Source organism: Nicrophorus vespilloides, unplaced genomic scaffold, assembly GCF_001412225.1.
Source record: "Nicrophorus vespilloides isolate i.1.1-1 unplaced genomic scaffold, Nicve_v1.0, whole genome shotgun sequence".
Classification (NCBI taxonomy): domain Eukaryota; kingdom Metazoa; phylum Arthropoda; class Insecta; order Coleoptera; family Silphidae; genus Nicrophorus; species Nicrophorus vespilloides.
Window position 1 is genome coordinate 17,713 of NW_017098156.1, and position 18,627 is coordinate 36,339.

Sequence of the window (18,627 nt, forward strand, 5' to 3'; positions counted from 1 at the left end):
GGGCTTCTGTTTGTTCCTCGATGTCGTTATATAAGTGAGTTGATCCAAGATTTTTTTTCCTAAGCACACATACAAACTATACGTCTAAGTCTGTCAACGAGAAACTTTAGGGGAATTGATCGATGTGAACATTTTTAAGCCTCTTCTCTAATGTAAAATTTATGTACATGTTATTTTTTTTTATGATATTTAATCTCACAACAAAAGTAATTTCAAAGTGCAATAAAGCTGGCAGTTAGTGTCCTAATGATGATTAGGGTAAATATCTCCAAATCGATGCAGCATTTACCATATAACGAAAGTTGGAATAACTATAGAAAAATAAGTTATTTGTTTATTAGTTCACAAACTTTGACAGTTATTCTGCTTAGTCGATTAAAAACTACCCCTAATTTCCTAAGTACTTGTCAAGTACCGCGTAATATAACATCATGCGAATTATTACAAAAATTTTGTCGTTAATTTAAAAGTAATCAAATAATTTCCATGTCTGAAAATGTTGATAAATGAAATAAATAATTATAAAATTTATTTAAATGTTAAAATCTTATATAATACACCTATACTTCGCTTTACGGCCTAGATTCATTCCGGAAAATTTGTCCATGAAGCATAGGTCGTATTTTCTTTTTGGTCATTTAACAAAAGATTTAGGGATGTAAATCGAAGAAGTACCATAAAGGACCGTTATAGCGAAATACCGTATAGAGAGGTGTATTCGCCTACAATAATTCTACTGTTAAAAATAATCAACTAGTAATGCCTGAAAATTTACAGTATTCTCTCAAAAATGTCCTATTTTTTGAGTTATCGATTATGTGGAATTACTTTGTGGTATAACTAATAATGATTGACAAAAATATGCTACTCACAAATGGGTTTCAGCAACTTTTGTACTTGTTGTAGTAAGACGATTACGAACTACTTGTGAAAAGTTAAGTTTATTCTTTGTATATCTAAATTTTGAAAAAAAATATCCTAAAGTTTGTTCTGAAATTAAATACTAAAAAAAACTAAGTTGAAGATCATCTTTAGTTATGATTTATTTGCAAAAAAAAAAATCGTATTTTCCTAATTGTATCGAACTTTTTATTTCTCGTAAAATTTCTGAGTTGAATAATAAAAAAATCTGAATTAAAGTTCTCCTTCAGTAATGGTTGATTCTGATAAAAATTCTTCTATTAATTCTCCTAATACCTTTAAGTTGAAACATGTTTAAAAAAAATTAAATTTTCGATACTTACAATAGGTATATTTTTTATTACATTTTAGATGTTTAGTTTTCAATAATTTCTTAATATTTTTATGAAAAAAATTGTATTATTTTTGTTATTATCTTCATTTATATGATGGTTTAAAATCAATAGGAAAATAATAATAAACGTTTTAGCTTCATCTTGTTGTTCCCTTTGTTCCGGCCCAATTTCTCTTAATAATAAATTGCGATTTAGGCGTTTTGGGGGAAGCCGAGGTTTCGGCTGTGCGGAAGAAAATTATAGCTTCCGGGCTGCGGCCGGGATGAAGAAAATAATGGAACAAAGTGTATCCAATTAAAGTTGTAAGTGAAGTAATTTGGATTTTCTGTGGGACGAGGTAATAACGTCTGGTCCTCATGCTCTTGTGGGATTCTTCGATGGGTTTGTGAGAATCGGGGCCGATCGATATCGGTCTCACAATGTTTAATGATCACCATTTGATCATTAAGTTGACCATCAGCCAGCATCACACCGTCCCCCATCCTCCCTCTATCTTCTCATCCCTTCATGCAAACTACGTGGAACCTTGCATTCGATTCGATATATCCTCCCCATTATAATGCACACAAATACATACAATTAGTTCAGATCGTCGTTATATCAATGCTTAATTCCGCCACAACTGGATACAACTGCGCCCGCTCGACGTTTACAGTTCCCTGCCTTAATAAATTCCGAACGTAATTAGATTTTGCCGATTCAATCAATAGTCGTATTTCGCATAATGTCATATTCAAATCGTGACATCGCATTTGGAGATCCACTCACGATCAACAAAAAGGCACACCACTATAGATGTCAAACGTCAAACTTTGTACATCAAATTACGACAGAATACAACATATATTCCAATAATTTTATTGAAAATATCATTAACCCCTTAAGCATTGCATTGTATGAAGTGACTTTTATGATGCGAATATATTCGTCATATAGGAGACCATGGCGAATATATACGACTAAAGGGGTTAGATAATCAAAACCAACTTTAAAACATTTTTATTGATATAATTATATTCTATACTAATTAGTATATAAAAATAAATTTTAGGTTTTACAATATTTATAATTTTATTATAGATGAAAGAATTCGACCCTAATTGCAACAAAATATGTATAAATTAATTAGATTTTTTTTATTATCTATAGAAAAAAATAAATGAAAAATTATTGTTATTATTATATTTATTTTATCTTTGTTGAATCTTTATAAAAAAAACAATGCAAATATAAACAGTGTAACAAAAGATTTCTTCAATAAAATAAAGGTTTTTCTAATGTTAGACTTTATTGGGTCAGCAAAGTTCGTTAATATTGACGTGGGAAAAAGAGGAGAGTTTGTAATTCTGTTCAGTCTCGGTGAAATCGAATTTTAGGTCGCTCTATAATTTGAGGAATACTTAATTTCTTCTAATTAAAGGAATAATCAATACGAAATAATGATTCAGAAGTAGTTTTCAAAAGTGACAAATATTTAATTAATTTTATAACGTATTACAGCAATAGTGCATCTTCGTTCAGTCCGGTTGGAAAATTCTTATGGTTTATTTTTTGTATATGTTTAATTCTTTGATTAGTCCGGTTTCAAACAGATTACCCGCACTCAGCGAGGTTGAGTTAAGTTATTATGAGTTCTAAATATAGATTTTAAGTTATAGTAACATCCCGAGTTACCTAATTCAGGAAGGCTTCAATTACGTAACTTGCAGTATTAGTATATAGTTATATATCTATATGGAATAGTGAAAATAAATATATTCCATGAATACTTGATGTATTTGTTTAAAATGTATTGATTTTGTTTTAATTGTTAATAATAGAATAAAGTGCTTGAAGTATTAAATATTTTTTAATTAAACGAAATAAATTACTGTTTTTTTCTATAACGCATCGAAAAAACAAGTAATCCTCTTATAATAGATAGAAAATGACGTGTTTTGTAAAACCTTGTTATATGAGACACAAAGCCAACAGAAAAAAGAGTTAGTACAAAAATATTTACCATTTTATATTTTGCATGTATTATGCAATAAGTTCTGCCAATATCGCGGACTATTTGAAACCGGACTAATCGATACTTTAATACATACATTAAATAGTAGAAAAACACTTTTATACGAAGGTTTTCGCAAGTTTCAAATAGTTTAGAGCAAACCAATATTGTCGTATAATACAATTGATTCCTCATTTTTTATTGTGTCATAACAAAACCTTGTTGTAGAATTTTAGATGTATTTGCCATGATCGTTGAATAAATACTATAAGTAACTACTAGTAGATTAATTATTTCTTATACTTTGAGCACTATTTGAAATCGGACTAATCGAGTACTTTAATGTATACGTTAAATAAAAGAAGTATATGTTTATACCAGGTTTATACCGAAATTTTTTGATAGTTAGAGCAGAGGTTCTCAAACTTTTTTGTGTCGCAGACCTCTTGCCATGTTTTTCGGTTTTGGGTAGATCCCCTACTTACCTATTGATTTTTTGTAAATTTATTATTTATATTGGGACATCTTTATAATTATTAAGATCTTTGCTCTGAGACTTGGCGTATGCTTGTAACAGGATGATACTGGTATATCATTATGTGCAAGTTTTTACAAGTTCAAAATGTATTGCGATCACAAAACGAATGCCTACATCGTACAACTTACACAATTTTATAAACTTATATAATATTTTTTTTTTACTTCATAGGTACTTTTATAAATAATGTCACAATCAGTGTATGTTGAGATCCACTACCGTGGATCCCCATTTTTATTTCAAGGACCCCCAAATATTTTTTTTCGCTGACGTAGACCCCTTGGAGGTTGTCATAGACTCCTGGGCGTCGATATAGACCACTTTGGGAATCACAGGTTTAGAGCAAATCCGTGTAATTAGTTGTGATACAAGAGATTCCTAAATTTATTTTTATCGTGTTAAAGAAAAACCTTTATTCCCATTATTGTTTTCAAATTCAAATTAAGGCACACTATTAACTGGTGTATCTTATACACAGATGCGTATTATACACGAATAAGTGCAACTCGTTGTTTAATAATTTCATATACTTTAAACTACATGCGTTGAAAGTTTTATAACGATCCATCAGTTTGTAATTCGTTAAAAGTAATGTTGCTTTTTTTTCCAAAGAATCATGAAAAAAAAAACTAATGCAACATCTAATATCGTCGATCGCATTGTATTTTATTGATCACAACACCTAACGCTGCGCCTGTCCCTCAATTATTTACCGTATTTTTATTTTCTTTCCTCGTCCACCTCATCGATCCCGATTCGAAGGAGCCCTAATTTATTTTTCCTCCTCGAGCTTTCCTTTCGCAGCCAATGGGCATATAATCATTAAGAACAGTGATGTATACATATGCGGGATAAAAGTGGCAAGTCGATCCTCGCACAGCGAACGGCGATTACATAATTAATCTTGGCGCGGTGGGCGAACTTGACGTTCCGAGGATAGCGAATCTATTTATTATTGAGAACACAATCAAAGGTTCAAAGACCCGCACGTGTATATATAAAGAGAGAAAGAAAGAAAAAGCTTGATGGTATTACGTATTCTTCTGGTTGTATATAATCTGACCCATATAAAAATTTTAATTTAATTGCCTCGCCCAGTTCGCTGTTCTTATCCCAATCAAAAAAGGGGATGATATATGCTTTATACGCCCTTACCTTTTGTACGAGTGCGAGTGTATAAAGCGCGGGTACGTTTGTAAATTGATACTAAAGCTGATTTATAATAATATAATCTATGCTTGAAGCGGGAATATTCCCCTCTTCTCTTATGGTTTTCCACCCACGAATTTGTAGTACACTTCGAATGCCACACGATTTATGGCTTATTAAATTTTCGGTTTGTTTTAATAGGCTTCCCCGTGCCGCCAGACCCAATTTCCATCCTCTCTGCCAAACTCAAATAATGCACAGAGTTAATAAACCGATCGGCTTGCTCCTTAAATCCCGAAATCAATACGACTTATTTGCTTATTAATGTTGTATTCAGGAAGCAGCAAACAGCGGACTGCACTTATTTTAAATTTAAACCAATTACAACTAAGTATACTACGACGTAGTCAAAACTTCAGCATCCAATAATCAATTTATAGCAAATACTTCAGATGGATTTTAATATAATTGATGTAATTTGATCATTAATTGCAGATTTAAAACAATTCATTTTTTTATCTAATATTTCCATTTAAATTACGATAAAATCTCATTAAGTTTTGTTACATACTAATTATGTACAATTATTTCTAATTAGTTATCTAATATTTATTTACAGTTACTTTATGTAATTATCAATTTCTGAATTAATTATCGAATTTTCCAATATTTATTTTACATTTTTTTCAATATTCTTATATCTTATTATGTAAAAATTTCAATAAAACGTAAAAAAACATCTTTGATATTTTTTTTCACTTATATTGTTTCCACAGTATTCTAGACGAGGATTAACGAAATTTCTTTATTTGAATCTGTCTTTATTTAAGAAATGCTTTCTTCACTTCATATATAATTTACGATAAAATTTCTGAAAGAAACAGAAAGAGAAAATCTATTTTATAAATTATATTTAACTTTGGACTAAATAAGTAATATCACTAATAATATTTTTGGACCTTTAGGCTAATTGCACTCAAATTTAATTATCATTAATTTATTTGCTAATTAATTATTTCGTTTCAATTATTCAACATAATGGGGTTTCCTCGTTGAAATCGAATAATTGCTGTTACACTTTGATGCTAGTTAAAATTTGAATGTTTATTATAGTAGTATTGTTTGCTTAATCAATTGTTATCAATGATTACACATTGTAATAGCATGTATACTACAATTCAAATCAAAACTCATATTTGCGCAAATGTATTTATTGTGCATTCACTAATGAATGTTCGATAAACATGAATTTGATTACGCAGTTATTATGTAAAATAAAAAGAGTAATGTTAACTAATATAGTTGAATTTTATGACCATATTAAATAGAAATAGTTTTTTTCGAACACTGATTCCATTCAATATCCATCCAACATGAAACCAAATGGAAGATGTACATTTTATGTATATAAGTTCAATGTGGGGTGAATTCGGAAAAAATAATTGATATTTATTAGTTCCAAATATCTTCTAAACTTCTAAACTTCTATATAGTGGCGTGTTCAGATAACTTAAGAAGGATATGGGCGGATATATCCGCCCATCATCTGCTAATGGTAAAATCACATAAATTTGTCTATTCTCTAATTCAAATACAAGAAATATTTATTTAAATATAGTATAATTGTTTTCTAAATTAATAATATACAAATAAAATTATAACAGGTTACATGAGACACAATATTCAAAAGTATATGTAGTTTTTTTTTTAAATAAATAATGTATGAAATAAAATTGTGCTCACTATTCCATATATTCCAATGCGTATAAACAAATATTTTCTAAATTAATAGCAAAACTAAATAACCAAAAATGAAATTGGTTCATCCCACAATTCGTATTTGCAAATTGTATGTGCACCCATACTATATGTATATTTTTGTTTTTTGTTGCAAAATTGGTCAGCGAAAACTAACTACAAAGGATGATATTAAAGAGCACACAAAAGGCGCAAAATCCAATTTGCTTATTTTAAATGGATACTAGTGTTCCGATGCGGCGTCAAACGAAATAAAACGAGCTCTGGTTTCATGGAAATGGTTCTTTTTTTTATGTTGCATTTTCACTTTTTTTTTATTTTTGTTGGTGTTGATTCACTCAACTGCAACGGTGCCTAATTGACTTATTATTCGTCTGTTCGTTGCGTATTTATTTGGATATTTATTTAGTTTTTGTTTCCTCCAACATTCGATTCGAAAATATTTATGCAAAAAAAAAAGTTTGTATCGTATTTTTAAATGTTCGATTTACTTTACAGAAATATAGAGTATTTACGTTTTTAATTAGTAGTAACTTTATATAGTAATAAAATTATATAGTTAAACAAGTGTACAAATGATGAAAATTGAAAAATCTAAATCAGTTTTTTCGCTTACTAATCCTTATTTATCTTCCTTATTTGTGATTAACCATTATTCTTAGTATTTCAATACATTAACTTAATTATTGTTTTAAATACATTAACAAAGCTATTACATTCAATATAAAGATTTATACAGTTTTAATTAGTTTGAATCATTTAGATTTGTTGTTGGTACAAAATATCTAATGTAAAGTTAGTATTATTTTCATTGATTTTCTCTTGTTTTTCTTCTTCTCTATGCAATTCTAAGGAGAACTTTTGATGATATTTGATTAGTCTGTCCAACTTTTGATAAATTTACTTAAATATTATTTCAACGTTTATTGTAACGAATTGTCTTCATTTTAATACTTCTAAGTTTTGTTTATTCTAAGAAAATTAAAAAATATAGAATTATTAAGAATGACTCAATTTTAGAATTCATATTGCTTTATAGTGAAATTATTGATCTAATTGTTTAATTATTCGTTTATATTGCATAAAAAAAATCTTGTTTATTCTCTACTTAGTAATTTCCTACAGAGAACTTCTTAGGATTTTCGTTAGTCTTTCCAAGATTGAATAAATTGGCTTACAGATTGCTTTCATCGTTTATTCGAATAAATAATTAAATTATTGATCTAATTGATACATATATATATACATTATCTTAGAGTTTACATTGACAAGATCCAAATGCAGTCTTTGAAGAGTTAAATAAATTATTGGAGTAATGATAAACTGAATGTTTTTTTTTGTTGGAGATGGATGAGTGTCTGGAGGTGTCCTGTAGACAAACAATGGGGATCTTAATGAAGGGCAGTGTTGTGTTGAGCAATTAAGTGCTTCGGGGAGGGAGCGCAGTAATTGCTCCATTGAGCCTCAGCCCAAGAAGCCACCGCGGCACACTAATCTGCAGGACCATTGATTCAAGGATAATGGATGTTTCTTAAAGGATAAGCAGATCCGTTGTTGCGTGTAGTTTGCGGCCACGTCGACGATCCCTAATTGTTTCGGCAACACACTAGAACTTCAACTACACGAAGCGAACTCAAAAATAAGGACCAACTGATTTATGCCTTCTTGCTATAGGAAAGTAGGGTAGGACGTAAAGGCAACAGTGGATCAAATTGTAATCTTCGCTAAATCATTTCTCAACAGCTCTCATCGATTTCTCAGTCAGCTTTATTAATAATTACTTTCGGATACACTCAGGGTGGTAATAAATTTCTTTTTTTTAAAACTTTCTCCTTGAAAACTTTCGGAGTAAATAAGAGCGGAATACTAAATAAAATCCGCGTGACGTTCGGAATGGCCAAGTCGATGAAGTTATTTTTTTTTCCTGAAACGCTTGTTTCACACTAAACGATTCATGACCGTTTCCTTAAATACTTGCCTCTTCTTACGGTCTTTTTTTTTTCTTGGAATCCACTTGCAAAAACTATGTTTCAGAAGGGGTTTGGAAATTGGAAGTTGTAGAAATGCTCAGACATTCATAATGAATCCCCGACTTCCCGATATCACGAACATTCCGGAAAATCGTAGCCGTGGAAGTTCTTTCATCTTTGGGTAACCTTTGACTCTGAATACCATGGTAATGAAAAGAGAAGGATTCTTTGAGCCAAACTAATTTGATGAAAATGGCTTTGAGATCCTTATTAATCCAAAATCATTTCCAATTACACATGGTCATTCAATAAAGATATTTAATTTTACAAATTTACATTTCATTATTATTTTTTCTTCCCTTTATTTATTTCTTCAGTTTTTTCGCTTACTAATCCTTATTTATCTTCCTTATTTGCGATTAACCATTATTCTTAGTATTTCAATACATTAACTTAATTATTGTTTTAAATACATTAACAAAGCTATTCAATCTAAAGATTAATACAGTTTTAATTAGTTTGAATCATTTAGATTTGTTGTTGGTACAAAATATCTAATGTAAAGTTAGTATTATTTTCATTAATTTGCTCTTGTTTTTCTTCTTCTCTATGTAATTCTAAGGAGAACTTTTGATGATTTTTGATTAGTCTACCCAACTTTTGATAAATTGACTTAAAGATTGTTACAACGTTTAATTTAACGAATTGTTTTCATTTTGATACTTCTAAGTTTTATTTATTCTAAGACTATTAAAAAAATATAGAATTATTAAGATTTATTGAGCTAAACTAATTTGATGAAAATGGCTTTGAGATCCTTATTAATCCAAAATCATTTCCAATTATACATGGCATAAAGATATTTAATTTTACAGATTTATATTTGATTATTATTTTTTCTTCCCTTTATTTATTTCTTCAGTTTTTTCGCTTACTAATCCTTATTTATCTTCCTTATTTGTGATTAACCATTATTCATAGTATTTCAATACATTAACTTAATTATTGTTTTAAATACATTAACAAAGCTATTTATTTATTTATTTTCTTTAATAACGGTCTAATTAAGGTTCGTCTTATACTTGGAGAAATGTTGTAATTAAAAATAAGTAAATACATAGTTTATAATTAGTGTTGAATATATAGTACGTAATTGAATTGGTACGGTTCAACAGAGGAATATTGTGTTCACCACCAAATACTTGAAGGTCTGATTAAACTTTCCAGACTTAAGCTCTTTGTTTCCAATGATAATCTATTCCGGTTTGGCGTTGTAAAAAGAGTAGTGGAAAGCACGGACCACAATGGAGTCGAAGGATAGGGAGATAGAACGAAAGAGAGGAAAAAGAGGGCCAATGTTGCAAGTAAAGGCAAATAGAGGAGATAATGTAATGAGTGGAAAGTATGCGAGCTGGATCTAATGTTTTTTTAATTAAAATTACAAGGAGCGAAGGATTTTTTGCGCGCGCCCTGGGCGGCTGCAATTCAGGATGATTTAATGCCCGAACTAGCAAAACATGAAGAGGAAAGGCCAGAGAAAGAGTGAGAGAGAGAGAGAGGAAAGGGGGTGGAATTGGGTTTAAAAGCGTACGAGAGACAGAGAGAGAGTGGGATGTCGAGGGAGGCCTCATAACAAATTAAAAAATGGTTAACATGACTTGAATGGCTTAGTGAATCGTACGAGCCATTAAAGTTTGACGTACGTGTGTGTAAATATTTTTGCACGATTTTTTTCCCCCCATTTCCTTAATGCATCTTGGCAGAGCAATTACTGGAATGTTTGCTTTAAAAATTATTAAACCGCGCGTTTTTTTCCTGTCGGAAGTTGTACCTCTTCCTACTTTTCAACCTCTTCATTCTCTTTCTACACTTTATTCTCATCCTCGTCTTCCTCGCCAATTCAGATGGAGCAATCCCTAAGTAACGTGAAACCCTTTAAGAATTCAATTAATGCGTTTTTATCCTGCAGCTTGGGTTGGGTTGGGTGCAATTCAAAACCGCAGTCTCCCGTTTCAGGACCTTCAGCAGTTGAGTTGAGAGAGGATGGGAACTTCACTTTGCTGCCCAGTTTTCCCACCCCGATTGTGGGAGGGAAGTTTTCCGCTGGTCCTGGGTGGGCGCGGTAAATACTTAATTCGGGATTCAATTCCAAGTATCCGCCCTTCTCTCAAACACACACACACTCCTACTCACATTGAAAGGGAGAGAAACTCCCTTTTATCTCCTCCGGCAATGTGTGTAAATTGTAAAGGAAACGGCAGCTGCGTTACAGTTTTATTATGTCATAGATCTCCGCGCGCGGCACTCGTTGCAATAAATTCGCGTTATTTATTAAACATTGTTTTTCATTAGCCGCCGTTTTCTTCTTCTTCTTCATCCGCACGAAGATGGGATTAAACATGCTTTTCTCTCTATTTTTTTCTTGCCTTTCTCCTCGGATGGACGAAAACGGGTGAATTAAAGAAATTCCACTTTTCCTCAGCGCCTGTCACTTGCACCGAACATCATTTCATGAGGTGTAAAGCTTGCAATTTCAGTGAGATTTTAGCGTAATAACTTTTTTTTTGCTTCATTCGCAAAGAAAAATGGATATACAATCTGAAAAAATACGCTTGATACACCAATTAAACTTAACCATTTCTCTTAATTTAATTATTTACATTATAATTATTCAGAAAATATGTAAAATTGCAGAAAAATTAATTAGTATTATGAAAATTTATGTTTATTGTAAACTTGATTATTTTTTATAATATATAATTTAAAGAAAATATAATTTTCTTGGGCAGAAAGATTTGAGTTTATCTCAACTATGAGAAAATGATGGCACAAAATAATGATAAATTTTCTTTGATGAAATAATTTATTGTGTACAAAATCTTCAAGTTAGCTTGGATGTGAGTTTGTGACGTGGGAAGACTCAGGGCACCACTTCCTTTTATTGAGAGGAAGAACTTTAATAACTGCTTCCTTATGATCAGCAAACTTCTTCTCCGACGGTGGGCCTTGGCTCCTCGAGAGCACCAACATCTTTCTTTGGAGCACACAAATATATCTTTTTCACTAGAGACCAGACCCGTCTTCCTTCGCGGTTCGATGCGGTCCAAAATTTTGGAAGCATAGTTGCACACTTTACCACGTTACAATTGTTAAAATTTTATTTGTAAATAAGTATGTAGTACGTAGATATTTGATTTAGGATATGAATTGGAAATTCATGACAAATTATGTTAAAAATATACGTATATCGAATCTATACGATCAATTATTTAAACTTTTATGCATTCTTTATTTTTCACTGCTCAGATTGTATAAGTCAAAAAAATAATAGGAAAAACTCTTTTTTTTTTTCAATAATATGTTTTTTTTTATATAATTATAGTACTTATTTAAATATTAATTAATAATATTTTTAATATAATTATCTGGAATATTTTCATTGAATATCATTTATTTACGTTGTAATTATGCTTATGATATAATAATGCTCTGTAATTCATTCATTCAGCAGTATTATTTATGGATAAGAATCTGGAAAGGTTTTTTTTGTATCGGATATTCGAAAATCCACGTATATCCAATTCATACGATCAGCACTGTTGTACATTCATGAATTCTTTATATTTCCCATAAGCCCAATAAATAAGCAAGTGTGTTGTGTTGAAAACAAAAACAGGAAATCTTATACGAAAAACCAATATCGGTTTGTTCGTATAAGATTTTTCCTGTTTTTGTTTTCTTTTATTTTGTTTATGTTTAAATTATAAATTAATATTAGTTAAACAAAAAATTTGCTTTGTACAGCAAAGTGAAAATAGACAAAATATTGGTGGACGCGCCGGGTAAAATTAAAAAAATCGGAATTTATTTTAGTTTTTATTAATAAAATATTAAAATATTAATTATAATTTTATTTTCATTTTCGGTGCTTTCTTTATTAACAATATTTTCTAAATTTTTCATTGAAAAACTATCATATTTTGAAATCAATAAATTTCTAACATCTTATTAATCGACATTTGTAATCATCAATGGGATTGGTCTTAAATATTTGTATGTTATAATTGGTCATGAAAGTATAGACTTTGTTACATGGAAGCTTTGTTATCCGAGGTAAAGTGAACCAGAATCATTTTATCCACTAGGTGTACTACGTTTTTGAGTGCCAATGGCAATTTTATGGGCTCATATTAATAGTTGAATCAGAAATCAACTTTTTTATCCATGAAAAACATTCAAATCAGAATTCGCCTCATCATTTTTATATGCATGAAAAATATTTAAATTAGTATCTACTTAACTGGTGCCTAGGGTCCACGACAACCTTACATTGAGATAGAATTTTAGTAATCATGTTGATGGAAAAATCAATATCTGCGTAAGAGAGGAGGAGGTATTACGTAAAACTTTTGTATCTTGTGTTTTAAATGTTTGAGACGTCGACGGGTTTAATGGGTGGGCCATGTGAGACCCGCGGGAAACGGCGCAGGTAGATTTGTGTGAGAGGCCCCAAGCGTACAATATTCTATATTTCTTCGTATAGGATTTTATACATTATGGCTGGAGCGTGTCTAAAATTCTTTACCGGCCAAAAGAGAAATGTTTCAAGAGAAGAAGACAACTCTAAGAAAAAGGGGGAAGGAAAATGAAAAGAAAGTAACAACGAGGAAACGGGAAATAAAAACGAACGGCCAAAGTAATAATATTCAAATGAGTGTTTGTTTTCGCCCGATAAAACGTTCGATTCATCAAGGCGGCAATTATGATGTGAGTTATTGTAGCGCCTTATCCATGTGATCTGCCTTCAAATCCGCCTTCCCCGCATCTGCTGCCGCCGTCAAACCCAACTACCGCCACCCCCCACTAGAACAGCCCTTGTTCCGTTTCCGATTTCGGCGGCGGCGATATATGAAGACGTACGGCGTGCGTACTAAACAGAGACTAAATAATTAGCGGTTCGCGGTTGTAAAGTACAGACAGATAAAATGGTTTTTGCCGAACAAGTGGCATTTTGGCACGCTATATTTAGATAAACAGATATTATAAATCCCCCGAGGGGGTACATAAATCTGCCCGTGAAATAGTTAACGTTTCATGGCTAGGTGTAATCGCGCACATTATAATTACACAAACACTCATGCATGCACCACGTACACACAGAACACACGGACAGAAATGTAAAGATAAATTCGGGTTAGGGGTGGTTGTTTCCAACGCACCCTTTCACTCCTCCACTCGCTCTTACACTCTCACCCTCTCTTTCCCATTTCAACATGTAACACACGCTACTTTCATCCCTCTCTCTCATACACACTTGCACGAATCAGATGTTGATTTTAGACTCGTACCAGCATTTAACTTAATTCACCCATCAACAATGTTCTTAATTACCGAACCATTAATCAATCTATCCTCGCATAATTATTCTCCCGGCTCACGGTGATGAAAACAAACCCACCCCCCTAAATCCCTTCCGCCGTCGTCGTCGTTACCTAAATTTACTTATTTTGATATCTCGACATCTCGCTGTCTTCGTTTACGCACCTATGAATATTTCATCAAATCTTAATACGTTCATTAATCATACGAAGATTCGCAGGTACCGACTGTTTCGTTCAGCTTTCTGTTTGTATACCGCATTATATTCGAATACCTCGGCATCCTTAACGAATGATAATACTGATTACATCAAAACGTATACCATTTCAGCATTAATTAAATGTTATTTTAACGAAAATTTAATTATCTAGCAAATTGTTAATATATTCAGAAAAACATTTCATATTCCATTTATTATAATCTTTATTAGAAAACTTATTTTGTTCCCGGGAAACGAGAAATTTATATTTAATTTCCCGAGAATCCCGGGAATTGTAAATCATATAAAGTTTGCTTAATTATAATTAAATTCTAATATTGCTATTATATAGATATTTTTATAGAGATTAGAGAAAAAGAAAAAAAATTTCAGCGAATTTTGTTATTTTTTTTCATGGGAATATAAATTTTAGAAATTCCCGGGAATAACTAAATGGGAAATCCCGGAAATTACCTTCTAGCAATAGTATTGATTAAAGAAATCCAAAATATATTTATCAATGAATCATGAAAAAATGTACATAATCTTGAAAATTATTTTCTAAATTATTTGCAACTTGTCAAGTATCACGTAGTCGTATAAACTGTTTTAATGTTTGAGCAAGTGAGGATAATTGATATTATTTTCAAAGGTGCAGGACTTATGATTATGCGTATTAAATTTTGCGAGGGTTTTTGCAGAGGAGAAGAAAAAAAAAATGTATGTTGAAGTAGGAAAGCTCCTTGAAGAAGGGTGGTTGGGTTAGGTTAGAGAAGTGAGGGAGATGTTTAATTAAGGGGGTGCTAGTGTAAGTGAAAGGCTGCTGCTGCTGCCGGTGGTGCTAGTGTTTGGAGCCCAGGCGACAGGCAGACTAAGTGCCTCGTAAAGAGCAAATTGCTTAGGATATATCCGTAAGTAGCTGGCTCGCACGTCGAGATATTACTGTCATTCGTTGCCTGGTGCCTTTGCAACCGACTCCAATAATTCCTCTGCACTCCACCACCACCTTGCAGACCGCTGGTGTAAGGGTTAGTGAAATGAATCGATTCGTCCTCACACAATAAATTAAAAATAATGCCCATCGAAATTATCGGTAGAAGAATTTCTCTCTTCTGCATGGAGAAAACGCTTCTTCCGCATTACGAAATCCGTTCCGAAGATATATGCGCATTACGCATTCAAATATATTTTAAACTTCAACCTACTTTTATTAAGATACATATCGAATCAAGGAAGGTCCCAGAAATATATAAAGACGTTGCTGTAATATAATTTTGCACTTTAAATTCTGACTCGTCATTTTTTTTTCCTCCTCATATTTTTTTCTTCTGTTTTTTTCTTTTACTTAAATCTCTGCGCTGCACTCACGCTGACGAATAAAAGTCGCAAAGCTTCTTTTAAATGAATATTTCAGCAGTGGTTAAATAAGTAGTTTCAATGCTTGGAACTACAACTAACCAGATTTTCTTAGACTCTTGTCACAATCGCAGAGAACCAACGTTTCTTTAAAAATAGTATTGTAATCCAAACACTTAAAAAAATGTGTATTCTGAAGCAATGTAATTAAAATTATATAATTAGCAGATTAAACAAAACTTAACAAATAAGTAATTAAAAAAATTATTTCCATAATTAATATTTTCTTCAAAAAAAAAATCAAAAATATGAACGTATCGAAATTTTTTTTAATATAGTACTTTTTTTAATAAGTCCAGTTATATCATAAAATAATGCTCAAAGTTTTTCATTATGTTTTTAAAATGTTTTCATTATGTTATAAAAATAATTTGTATGTTTTTTGTAATTGTAATAATTGATTAATTAAAGTTGAATTCATTGAAAAAGTTCAATTAAAATACATATTTGGTATAGGTAATTGTAATATTTCTTTTGTATGGTAATTTTAATGTTTGGCGACCAACGTGGGGCTTTGAAAAAATATGAACTGAAACGTTAATAGAAATCTTGAATAAGGGTGAAAAAAAATAAATTCTAAATTAAATAAATTGTTGGTCTGTTTTCTTGTAGATTGGCACGATTAGGGTGGTAATGTCCATCCTTCATTGTTGTACTGGTACGAGCATTTATTATCCCCTTGTTCATACACTCGCCTTGCCGTGTTTTTGTTGTTGTTGTTGTTTGTTATTGTTATTTATTATTATTCGTCGGTCCATTATACGATGAATTTTGTTCTGGTCGACGGATGAAATGTCCGTGAGTTGAAGTGAGAGAGAGAGTAGGAAACAAAAAAAGAGAAGAGAGAAAGAGATGAGAGTTCGTTGCGTGGCGTGGAACACACAATGCACCGTAAATGATAAACTGCGTCCCATCTCGCGGTCCATTATATTTTTACTACAAAGTGCCTCGACCAACAATGGAATATAAATGAAAATAATTTTTACCTCATGAGCGTAAACAACGCGCCCGGAGCGAACACACAAAGCACACATCCCTACATACACACTGGTGGTAGGAAGAGAGTTAGCGCGTGTATATGAGAGAGAGTGAGTGAGAGAAAGTACGAAACCACTAAAAACAGCAATAACCCATCAACAAAAATAAATGAATTAAAGCCCCCATATAAAAATTAATGGATCGGATAATTCTTTTTTTCTATTTCGTAAATACCGGCAATAAATTTCCGAACCCGCTTAAATATAGTGTTACGTCATGGTGTGAATGAAGTTTTAAAAGAATATGTGGTCAGATAAGAGCGCGAAAATAAAATAGAAAATTTGTTGAGCAATAGATTTAGTTGGATTTTTATTTTTTCTTCACTTTTATTAAAGCAAGACTATAAACTTTATTGGTAGCTTAGTTAAGAAAATGGGTGAGGGCCCCAAATAATGTTGTTCTAGATCCATTTAACAGTGTGAAGTGTGAGGGTCCCATTAAGTGTTAGCCAAGGGCTCTCTAATAGTGTATACCAGGTTTAGCACTCCTGTATAAAAATATTGAAAGTTTCTAATTCTAATTCTAATTCTAATTAACTAACAGATGGCGTGTCATTAGCACCCATTGTTAAAAATACAGTGGAACCTCGCTTAACGTTTATAATTCGTTCCAAAATTTCCGGATTTTTACAATTTTCCCCATATAAACTAATGTAATATACGATAATGCGTTCCATTTTGATCGTTACGGAAAACGCTCTTCTTCTTCTTCCGGTAATGAGTCTCCTTCTGGAAACCCCTTCACATTTAGCTGGGTCTTGTCGACCCGTTAGCCAGTCACATATCGGTAGGATCAAAAAGTGTTGAGTGTCAGGTCGAAACCTCTGCATAACCAGTAAATCGAGGGCTAAATAATTCCCACCTCGACCCTGGAAAGCTTCGACCTGTCACAGGGTGTCTCCCCAGTGTGTATGTGGCCTAAGTTGATACATATACATTTCGCGCCGGGGTTCTGGCGACTCTAAACAGATGGAAAAAATGGATGAACCTCGTCGGTTATGTAGTTGTGTTTTGTTTTGTTAAATGGATTGCAGCGAGGTACTCATACCAATAATTGTTGAGTGAGGTTGTATGAATGATTATAGTTTGTTAAAAGGCGGCGTTAGTTGTTGGTACAAAATTGATGACTGCCTTATTAAAACTTCCATGCAGTTTTGAGATATGAGGGTTTCGACAGAAGTGGGCAACTGATGGTGTTTAGAAATGATACAAATTAGAGTCTTCGTCACTTCAGTGTTGTTAGAGCACTCAAATAGTCCCGCTCTGTATAGATGAGATGGGGATAAGGAATGCCCAGAACGTATTCTTGAGAGTGCTGAGACTTGACGTTTTTTTATAGATACCTAGTTCTGTAAACCATGGGGTGCTCTTCACTGTCCTATTGAGCAATTCAAAATAAAGCCTTCCTTTGGTCTGATTGTCCACAAGGTATTCTTCCTGCCATTCCTTCATGGATGCAGTTTTTATGTTCTCAAAGAAGTCAGTGTGTGGTACTGTCATATTGATGGTTTGACCAAGAGTATGTCCCTTCTTTGCGACCTCGTCTGCCCTCTCATTGCCTGCGATGCCCTGATGACTAGGGACCCAACACATTAATACGCGAGCCCCGTAAGGGAAACGCTCGTTATAGGAGGTGATCGTTAAGCGAGGTTTCACTGTACGTCTATTATGCTTTCAGACCTGAAATAAATGAAAAATAACAATAACAAACCATTGCGTTGAAAAGAATGTAGATAATTCAATTGCCAAAAAAAAATTATGCGGAATTAAGGTTGTAGTATGCCCTAAAAACCAGACATTTTATGAACCATCATCTCTCAACAAAATCTAAATCATAATTCAATTTTTTTTTCCGTGGGCCCCAAAAATTCTTGAAAAATGTTGTGTGTCCTAGGAACTGTGCTTAATGTGATACGCATGTAATAATTAACT

The 18,627-nt window shown here is 32.2% G+C and overlaps 1 protein-coding gene across 1 annotated transcript in view; it reads right to left on the minus strand.

Moving 5' to 3' along the window:
* Positions 1 to 18,288, minus strand: part of LOC108561768 (succinyl-CoA ligase subunit alpha, mitochondrial-like) — a 32,049-nt gene extending 13,761 nt beyond the window's left edge. The window contains exon 1 of the mRNA XM_017919822.1: positions 18,039 to 18,288. Within this exon, the coding sequence (XP_017775311.1) occupies positions 18,039 to 18,288 (250 nt within the window). The remainder of the gene's footprint in view (positions 1 to 18,038) is intronic.
* Between the last annotated feature and the right edge of the window lie 339 nt (positions 18,289 to 18,627).